This window comes from Myotis nattereri, assembly GCF_964212035.1.
Source record: "Myotis nattereri genome assembly, chromosome: 2".
Taxonomy (NCBI): domain Eukaryota; kingdom Metazoa; phylum Chordata; class Mammalia; order Chiroptera; family Vespertilionidae; genus Myotis; species Myotis nattereri.
Window position 1 is genome coordinate 206937728 of NC_138076.1, and position 10542 is coordinate 206948269.

The window sequence follows — 10542 nt, forward strand, 5'->3', positions numbered from 1 at the left end:
TTTCTGGCTTCTGAGGCTGCCTGCTTTCTGGGCTGGTGGCCCCTAACTCCACCTTCAAAGCCAGCAGGGAGCATCCCCTAGCAGCCGTGGGCAAACTACGGCCCGCGGGCCGGATCCGGCCCGTTTGAAATGAATAAAACTAAAAAAAAAAAAGAAAAAAGACCGTACCCTTTTACGTAACGATGTTCACTTTGATTATATTAGTTCACACAAACACTCCATCCATGCTTTTGTTCCGGCCCTCCGGTCCAGTTTAAGAGCCCATTGTGGCCCTCGAGTCAAAAAGTTTGCCCACCCCCGGTAGTGCCTAGTGACCTCTCTCCCTGGCCTCCGCTTCTCTTGTCACACCCCCTCCTGTGTGGGTAACCCTGCAGCCCCCCTCTTACAAGGACTTTGTGATTGCATTGGGCTCACTTGGATAATCCAGGATAATCTCGCATTACAAGGTGGTTAATATACTCACATATGCAAAATCCCTTTTGCCCTGGAGAGTAGCACATTCGCAGGTCCTGGGATTAGGATGTGGAATGGGGGCGGGGGAGGGGGGGCTTGTTTGGCAGATCGCAGGGGGAGAAGACCGTCTGGGTCATTCCTGGGCTTGAGGAGCGGGAAGGGGAAGTCAGGAAGCTGAATAAGCAGGGGGGAGGGCTGCGAGCTCCGCAGCGGGACAGAGGACGGAACCAGCCGCGCTGCCCTGGCCTCCTCTGCCCTGGGGTGGGGGTGGGGGTGGGGGTGGGGGGCGTCTGTTCCAGCCGAGCCCGGGGCTGCCGGTTGGGATGAGAAGCAGCCTGGACTGAGGGCTAGGAGCCCCTGGTCATTGGGGAGCCCTGCTGCCCAGCAGCCGCCACCTCTGAGACGCGCTTCCCCCCAGCTCTCTGGAACCCTCGGACTCCTGGGGGCCTCAAGCCCTATCCCTGGGGGGTGCGGGGGGTGGCGTTCGGAAGGAGCAAAATCACACACAACTACTCAGATTTCCAGATGAGCATTTTATTTGTTTTTACGGTCTCTTTCTAAAAGCTTTGCTTTGTTTGCCAAGGCTCATGTGACCGCTGCCCCCCCCCCCCCCCCCCCCCCCGCCTGGGCGGGCGGCGAGGGTGTTGCTCTGCGGCGCCAGAAACGGGATCAGCTGTGGGGCGGCAGCCACGTGACCCCCTCCTCCGGGTATAAATGGACGGCGCCGCCGGGCTCGGCACAGTCACTCGCTCGACTTCTGCCGCCGCCTCCAGACGTCGGAGCCAGTCCCGAGCCGGTCCCGAGCCGGTCCGGAGCAGGTCCCAAGCCGGTCCCGAGCCGGTCCCGAGCCGATCCCGAGCCGGTCCCGAGCCGATCCCGAGCCAGCGCCGTCGGAGCCAGTCCCGAGCCGATCCCGAACCAGCACCGAGTGAGCCTAGCCGCCCAGATGGAGCGCCCGCAGCCCGACAGGCAAGCACTGGGAGGGGGACCGGAACGGGACCGGAGCCACGCGCTGAGCCGCCGGTCGGTCCGGGGGCTGGGGGCGAGGAGGGTCTGGGCGCCGGTCCTCTCTGTACCCGGGAGCGAGTTGGAGGCTGGAAGGTGACTAACATGCCCGCTCGCTGGCGCGGGGCGTGGGTGACCCCTGGGAGTGTTGCTGCGGCGTCCAGCTTCGTTGTTAGTATTTGCACTTTGGCGTGTGCTCGGGGGTGTCTCTGCTTGGTCACCTCGGGCCCCTCGGGCTGCGGGGCCTGGCTGTGTGGGCCCCCCGGGGCCCACCCTGGGCCGAGCCCCCCTCCCACGAGCTGTCAGACACCGCTGTGGCCACGGTGTCCCCATTCACAGCCGAGGACGCAGCAAGCCCAGGGTCGCTCCGCCAGCAGGTGTCCGGCTGGGATCGGAACCTTGGTCATCTGTCCCTCTGGCTCCGTCCCTTCTCCCAAGGATCTGATCTGCATGCGCGGAACAGGGGTGTTTGTTTCCTGGAAGGGGTGCAGGTGGGAGAGAAAGGAGAAATGGCAATTCAGTGGGAAATAAGTACAGACATACCACAGAAAAACTCCCAGAAAGAAACTTTTTATTTTATTTTTAGTAAAGCACAGCTTTACTCGGGCATTTTAACACAGGAAGTATTTTATAATGAGTATATGATAGGGGGTAATGAGATTTGGACCTGAAATCTCAACAAAATAAATGAGTTAAATCTCCGCTCTAAAAGCCCGTCAGCGCAATCAGACACTGAGTACAGCGCTCACCCTGCCCCCTGCTGCCGCTTCCGGGGTTGTGCTGCCTCCTCTTCCCTTTCCTTAGAATAACTGCCGGGATTCCCCCTTGGTTTTGGGGACCATCGTACAATGTCTCTTACTGACTGAAGAGTGTTGACGGGCTTGCATCTTTTTTTTTAACATTTTTAAAATTTATTGATTGATTTGAGAGCGAGAGGAAGGGGGGAAGGGAGAAACATTGATTTGTTGTTCCACTTATTGATGCATTCCTTGGTCGATTCTTGTATGTGCCCTGACCGTGGATCAAACCCACAGCCTTGGCGTATCCGGATGACACTCTAACCGCCTGAGCTACCCTGCCAGGGCTATGGGCCTGCATCTTAAGGCAGTTGGGAATGTGGCCTGTGGATTAGATAGATGGGAGGCTGGGCTGACTTCTGTGGAGAAGCGGGGCACCCTCAGAGCTCAGCCTCTGGTAGAACCCTGCTCAACGCCGCCCCCTTATTCACCCTCCCTCCCCTCCCTCTGCAGCATGCCCCAGGATTTGTCAGAGGCCCTGAAGGAGGCCACCAAGGAGGTGCACACCCAGGCAGAGAATGCCGAGTTCATGAGGAACTTTCAGAAGGGCCAGGTGACTCGAGAAGGCTTTAAGGTATGTGTCCTGGTGGAGGGTATGACAGGTGTGGGTGTGCCCAAGCCTCAGGCAGGTGTTTCAGTGGGACTGGGACTAGGGATGCTGAGGGACCAGATAGGAATGTCTGAGAGGATCATTTTATAGATGATGACATTGAGGCTCAGAGAGGGGAGGTGACTTGCGCAAGGTCACACAGCAAATTCATAGCCTGCTACATAGCATTGTGGAGGGGCTGGGGCAAGTAGTGCCATCAACTGAGCACCTTTTCCAAGCTGGGCATTTTACACACTTGGTATCTAATTTGTGCCTCAACCCTGAAAAGGAAGACCAGGAAGGGAAGGCTCAGAGAGGTTAAGTAATTAATAGACGGTCACACGGCCAGTAAGTACATAAGAAAGGCCAAAGTCAAACCAAGGTAGGTCTTATTTCAGAGCTTGTGTCCTGACTTAATTCTAATCTTCCTCGAAGGCAAGGGGCAGTACAGGTTCGAGCCCTGGCTCCACCATTTCCTAACAGTTAGACTGTGGACACCTCACCTTCACCTCCCTAAGAAACTTGTCCCTCAGCTGTGAATTGGGTTTTCTTAAGCTCTCCCTTTATGCCCGACGCCGACGTTGCGAATTCCCAGCACAGTTGTGCAATTCATGCAAATAGGACACACTTGACAAAGAACCAGACAAGCGCCTAGTGTTAAAGCATCAGCACGAGGAAGGGCTTGTTCAGGCTGAACATAGAGGGTGGGGGAGCTTTATCCCGCCACTCCTGGCACCCCTCCCTTTTGCAACCTGGGCCTTCCCCCACTCCCAGCCTCAGAGGTGCTCCAGCGAAGGAAGGGGGATTTAACAAGCAGTTGTAGGTGGGCTGGGGCCCTTGCCTCCATCCTGTGGGTGCTGGCTCTAGCTCTTGTTCCCTCTACCTCGTCTTCCTCTTTCCGCCTCAAAAAGATGACTTACACCCAGTTGCTGTTAAGGGGCTGGGGCAGCGGGAGCAGGGAGTGACTGCTGGAATACCCCACCCACAGCGCCCCCTACCCCTCGGAGATTTCAGTCTTACCGCTAAGCCATTGAGTTCAAAGTGGGCACGAAGTCCGCGAGAGGACCCAGTGCTCGCGTAGGGTGTGCTGAAGGAGGTGGCATGCATCGCCACGGCCTCCGATTCCAGTGCTGAGTGCCAGGCTGCACCTGCGTGCCAGGCTGCGCCCAGTGCTTTACCTGTGTCGTCCTGCTCCATCGTTTAGGATTATTCCCTTTGCAGGGCGTGGGGACCAAGGCCTGACTTGCAGTCACTCGGACCTCAGATCTCCCAGAGAGAGAGAGTGGCTCACCCGTGGTCACACAGCCAGAGTATTATGTGTAACAGGAATTCCCCAGCCAAGGTACACTGGGCGTGTCACCCCAGCCCAGCAGCCAGAGGTGGTGGGGTTCGGAGTGGGCCTCCAGGAGGGAGAATGGGGCCCTGCAGCCGGCCACCCAGAGGTCAAAGGTAGAGGCACCTGCGTCCCTTGTACGTGCTTTCATTCAGGCATTCCCTTGCTCAGAGCCAGCATGGCTTCCTAGCAGCGTCTAGGCTTGATTCCTTACAGGCTTGTCATTTCTTACTGGCTGTGCAACCTCCACATCTCATACCCTCTCTGAGCCTGAGTTTGCTTTTCTGTAAAATGGGGATAGCAACTCCTGAGTTTTTGTGAGGATTAAGTGAGGCCATGTGTTTACTACCCAGGGGGGTAAAAAGGCTTTAGGCTCAGGAAGTGTGTGATCAGTGAGGGGAGGTCGGAGGGGCAGGCAGGAGGTGGGAGCCCAGCCTGGGGAGGGGTGGGGGCTGCTGTTGGGATGGGGGTCCTGACCTGCTCTCTCTGCTTTCAGCTGGTGATGGCCTCCCTGTATCACATCTACAAGGCCCTGGAGGAGGAGATTGAGCGCAACAAGGAGAACCCGGTCTACGCCCCCCTCTACTTCCCGGAAGAGCTGCACCGCAGGGCGGCCCTGGAGCAGGACTTGACCTTCTGGTACGGGCCTGGCTGGCAGGAGACCATCCCCTACACACAAGCCACCAGGCGCTACGGGCAGCGACTCCAAGAGGTGGGGCGCAGGCAGCCCGAGCTGCTGGTGGCCCACGCCTACACCCGCTACCTGGGCGACCTGTCGGGGGGCCAGGTGCTCAAGAAGATTGCCCAGAAGGCCTTGGACCTGCCCAGCTCCGGCGAGGGCCTGGCCTTCTTCACCTTCCCCAACATCGACAGCGCCACCAAGTTCAAGCAGCTGTACCGCTCCCGCATGAACTCTCTGGAGATGACGCCTGAGGTCAAGGGGAGGATCATCGAAGAGGCCAAGACCGCCTTCCTGCTCAACATTCAGGTGAGGGTCTGGCGGCCCAGGGCTTGACTCCGGTTTGTTGCTCTGTTATACCGGAGGTGGGGTTGCGGGCGGGGGTGGCGCGATTTTGGAGGGTAGAAAGTTACCAGACTCGGAAGCCTGGGTTCTAGTTCTGCCACTTACTTAGTGGCTACGTGATCTTAGGCAAGTCCCTTAATCCCCAGCTCAGTTTCCCCATCTGTAAAATGAGTGGGTCATTGTGCCTGCCTCTTAGAGTTGTGAGGGTTAAATGAGTTTATACCAGTAAAGTCGCCATCGCGGGGCCAGCGCAGAGGCAGCCCTCTGATGCTAGCTGCTGTTCTCGTGGGGGCATGAGCGTCACAGTTGTAGGACTGACACACTCAAGTCGAGTGTTGCCAGGTTGGCACTGCAGAGGTTATAGGTGCCCCAGATGTGGCCTCTGACCTGGGGCCTCTCCGCCCAGCCAGGAAGTGAGGAAAGCCTGGCAGGAGGGGTTTGTGGACACTGAGGTGGGGGCGGGAGGTGTCCCGGGTGGGGGGTGAGGTTCCTCCTAGCCTGGATGTTGTACAGTCCTGTCACTCTCCCCCACCTGGAGGCACTCTGGGGACGGGACTCCTAGCTCAAGCTCTCCTGGCTCCCTGCTCCTTCCTTGCAGTCCCCCAAACAGCAAACCAAACCTGGTCGGTGGATCCTCCAAGGAAATCCATGTCTCTCAGAGAGAGAGGGGGGTTGGAGAAGGATGGGATTTTGAGCCAAAGCCCGTCGGAGGGCTGGCTCTTGCCCCCTGACCCCGTGGTTAGCCTGGGTCCGGGCACTTCACCTGTAGGAGCTGCGGCTTCCTCGTTGCGAACACCCCCGTGAAACAAGCTTTCCCAGGGGGACTCACAGAGTCGTGAGGAAAGCAGGCGGCATAGACACGAAGGCCCTGAATGGCGACAGGGCACCCTCGGTCCAGGGTGGCTGTCGGGGAGCATTTGGAGAAGAGCAGGCAGTCAAGCGAGTGAAATGCACTTGTGACATCTTATCTCTTAAGCTGGAGGAAAGGTACACGAACAGTCAATGTTTTTCTTAGGGGTTTTGTCCTCAATATTTCTTAGCAAGATTCCCAATCCCCCGGCAGCTGGGCTAGTGCCATCCCTCCCTGACACGTGTCTCTGTCTTCCAGCTGTTTGAGGAGCTGCAGGAGCTGCTGCCCCAGAAATCCGAGGACCAGAGCCCCTCGCAGCCGGGCCTTCGCCGGCGGGCCGGCAGCGGGACGCAAGGTGAGGGCCTCCGGGCAGCGGCGTCTCCTCTGGGCTCTGGTATCTCTTGACTCTTCCGTCTTCTGAATGTTTTAAATAAAAAGTGGGGTGCAGGCCAGAGGGCAAGAGGTCAGCCTTCGGTGTGTGACGCTGGGCAAGCCGTGTAAGCTCCCCCTACCTCAGTTTCCCCATCCCTGAAACCAAGGGCAGCTGAGTTAGTTCTAGTTCATTGGCTCTGAAGTGGAGACTTGCACACAGAGGACCCTCCGACGTCAGGGGCAAAGCCTTCCTCGGTTGATTTGGGTTCCTCTGAGGCCCTGTAATGATTCCTGAACAGAGACCCCTGATGGGGGGCGGGGAGCCTGCGACCACTCCCAGCTGTTACCCTGCCCTGGGACGCTAGGAAGACACGTAACCTTGGGGTCTTGCTGCGTGTTAGTCCCTCCCTCGTGTGCCTCGGAGGCTCAGGGGAAGCTCCCCGCGTGCTTGGTGCCACCCTAACCCACCTGCCCTGTGGCTTTCCCACGTGCGCCAGGGCCACGTGGCCCTCTCTGTTGGACCTGTGCCTGGAAGCATTGGAACATGCCAGTCCCTATAGGATTGGCTGCCTGGTGGGATGAGGCGACATTGCCTTAAGGCACCAGTTCTCAAAGTGTGCTCCCTTGGAGTACCCCTGGAGGGCATGGTCTCACAGTGTCAGCTGGTTGAAAGGGCAATAATAGACAGCTCAGAGGAGTAGTGAGCCCCCTGTCTTTGGAGGTATTCAAGCAGTGGCTAGAGGGCCACTTGTTCGTGTTCTAGCAGAATCCTGGCATTGAGGGGGACTGTATTGGAGACTGCTGACACCCCTCCGCTGTGTTTCTGTGAACTCAAACACCCCACCTCTGTCCACCTGTTGTTGACATGAACCCCTTTTCTCTTTCAGACTTGACGCCCACGGAGACCCCCAGAGGGAAGCCCAGTGTCTTCTCCCAGGCACCACTCATCCGATGGGTCCTCACACTCAGCTTTCTGGTGGCAACGGTTGCCATGGGGCTTTACGCCATGTGAACGCAGCGTGTTGGCTCCTGGGCCGTGGACTCGAGCGGAGGGCCCTCTTTCTAGAGAGGGCAGATCCCGTGGGCATGGGGAGCTGTCCGCTCCTCCCGCACCCCCATGCCCCCCTCTCTGGCAGGGAGGAAGGAGTCGGCGCCGTCTTCCCAACCAAAAGCACATCCAGCCGATGACCTGAACTTTCATAATGGACCGAGGGGTCCTGCCGGGCCCTCAGACACCCCCTCCCCCCTCCCCGTTCCTGCAGCAGAGCCCAGAAGACGTGGCCAGAAGTAGCAACCGCCTGAACCTCAAAGCGCCCTGGGTTCACGGTCTGCTTGTTGACGTGCCATGACCGTTGCCCTGTGGGCACTTTTCATATAAATGTGCCAGGATGTTGTGTCTTGTGTTTGTCTTGTTTTTGTTGGAGCTGCTTTTGTTCCCAGCTCAGCCTGCCTGTGGCATTTTGTTGTGTTCTGTTATAATAGCAGGGTTGGGGTGGGTTTGGGGGTGGGGTGGGGTGGGGTGGTTGGGTGCTGGGGGAGGTGTTTAACAGCACTCTGGCCTTGGTCTCTAACATTGTGAATAATAAACTGCATTGCCTGATAGTCAGTGAAGTGTTGTTCTTGGCTCTGTGCCCCTTGGGGAACGGGCCTTTCCTTCCCTTGTGTCTTGAACGGTGGGAGCAGGGATGACGGTGTGGGTGGCGTGGGCTGTTTTGGATGTTTTCTGTTCTGAGACTAGTGTTGGTGGGTGAGCTTCAAGCAGTTGGTGGGCAACTCTGGTGAACCCTGCTTGATGCAAGGCTCCCTGGACTGAGGAGGGGCTCGCCCTCGTAGGCTGACACGAGTGGGTTCTGGGATACGGTCCGAGTCCTGTACTGGGAATCTTAGGGACCCGGCGAGACCCTGGGCTGAAGTCCCTGCTGCTCTGCTGCATAGCTCTGCCTTTAAGGTTAGCCATGAACCTCTCTGCGGGCTCAGTTCCGTTACCTGTAGCATGAAAACGGGCCTCGCCTGCCTGTCTCGAGAAGCAAGTGGGATGCATGTGACATGCCAACGCTGTACATAATGAAACAAGGGCGACCAGGGTTTTTTATTTTTATTGTTTTATTGCTTAAAGTATTACAAAGGGTATTACACATGTGTCCTCCCCCCCCCCCCCCCCGCCCTTGACCATCCCCTGGCCTCCCCTACCCCCTGCAACCAGGGTTCTGAGTTCTTGCTAAGTGAGCTTGTACTGCCCGTCACCTCACCTATGTCATCTCATTGAATTCTCACAGCAAATCTGAGGAGAGCTACCATGCTCTGAGGGTTAGGAAGGGTTTACACCCTGTCTGCCCAACTCCATCCCTAACCCAAGCCTTTCCCGAAGTCCCAAAAGCCACTGGAATGTTACAAATGCAGCCCCCACCCCCATCTGGGAGAGGGAAAGCCTTTTGCTGAAGGGGTTTTGGGGAGCAGGGGACAAGGCACTCCCTTAGAAACGAGTACGTGAGCCCTAGTGGATAGAGTGTCGGCCTGTGGACTGAAGGGTCCAGGGTTTGATTCCAGTCAAGGGCACATGCCTGGGTTGTGTGTGTGTGTGTGGGGGGGGGGCGGGGGGAGTGAGGGGGGCATGCAGGAGGCAGCTGATCAATGATTCTCTCATCATTGATGTTTCTAACTCCCTCTCCCTTCCTCTCTGAAATCAATAAAAGCAAATAAATCAATAAATAAGAAAAACCAGTACGCGAGGCCTGGGAATTAGCAGGTCCTTTGTCCCTGCCCCTGCTTTGTCACTAAGTGCGGAACCTTGGACAAATCCCTTAGTCTCCTTTGGTTTACTGGCAAAATAATAACACACCTCCCGCCCACAGCTGGTGGGAGGGCCCAGCGGTGTCCCAACGCCAGTCTGCGGACGGGATGGTGGCATCAGATCCCTCCCCACACCCCCGGGAGCCCTGGGCCCCACCCTGGATGGAGGCTCTGGTTTTGGAAAGGTGGCCGGGCTGGAGTCTGGACTCATGTTTACGGTATGACAAGCTCCCAAGGGCAACCAGGCCCTGCAGCCGCTGTTTGTTTATGAGATGTGTGTGTACATGGTAGGCACCCAAGACCCAGCCTCCGGTTTTCCTTGAAGGGCATGGGCATTCATTGTTTGTAGTGACAAAGACAGGAAGGGGGGTGGCGGGGTGGAGAGAAACCACCTGGGATTGTACTGATGGGGAAATGGCTGAATAATCTGCGTTCTGTTCACACTGGGAAATTCAGGAGCTCTCAGCTAGAACGAGTTCCATCTTTGTCCACTCAGGGGCTTCCGTGAAGTGTCAGTGAGAAAAGCCCATTTCAAATTCGTTTGTTATATATATATTTTAAATATATTTTTATTGATTTCAGAGAGGAAGGGAGAGGGAGAGCGAGGTAGAAACATCAATGATGAGAGAATCATTGCTTGGCCGCCTTCTGCACACCCCCGACTGGGAATGGAGCCCACAACCCAGACATGTGCCCCTGATGGAATCGAACCCGGGACCCTTCAATCCACAGGCCAGCACTCTATCCACTGAGCCAAACCAGACAGGGTTTGATATCTTTTTTTATACACTGTAAAAGTACACATTGTAAACACTCCCCATAAGCATATGTTTGTGTGAACCTGGTGGCAAAGGAAAAAGTGCTTCCCAGTTCGTGTTGGGGGATGGAAACGAAACACGGGGGAGATTATGCAGCCCTTGCTGCTGCTGGAGCATGCGTCCATTTTTGCCAAATCTCCCTATTTTTCAAGCTAGGTTGGGAATCTGAGCGTGAATTTTCGCAAATGTTAAGCACGTCCAAATAATTTAAAATCTTCCATTTAAAATAAAACAAAACACCATCTGGGTTTATGAAAATGTCAAGTCCCAAGATAGGAAGACTTTGGTCCCAGGTGCGTTAGGCCCTAACAGTTAGGACAAGCTTGTCAAACTCAAAGGCAAACACGGGCCGAATAAACAAGGTGTACGTTTATGTGGGCCGCAAAAAACAAAAGTTCAATTTTCATAGAAACGTACGTTCATTTCCATAGAGACATGCTGGATACAGAGGGCTGAAATAAAATGAGTCATCATTAACACAAAATAATAGAATTTTAATAAAAATTAATAT

General features: G+C 56.1%; 1 protein-coding gene across 1 annotated transcript; it reads left to right on the forward strand.

Moving 5' to 3' along the window:
- Positions 1–1112: 1112 nt before the first annotated feature.
- Positions 1113–8028, forward strand: HMOX1 (heme oxygenase 1). Its single transcript, XM_081084143.1, has 5 exons — positions 1113–1422; positions 2709–2829; positions 4674–5165; positions 6310–6406; positions 7311–8028. Exons 1-5 carry the CDS (start codon positions 1400–1402, stop codon positions 7433–7435), a joined length of 858 nt encoding a protein of 285 aa, XP_080940269.1. The 5' UTR covers positions 1113–1399; the 3' UTR covers positions 7436–8028.
- The last annotated feature ends 2514 nt before the right edge of the window (positions 8029–10542 follow it).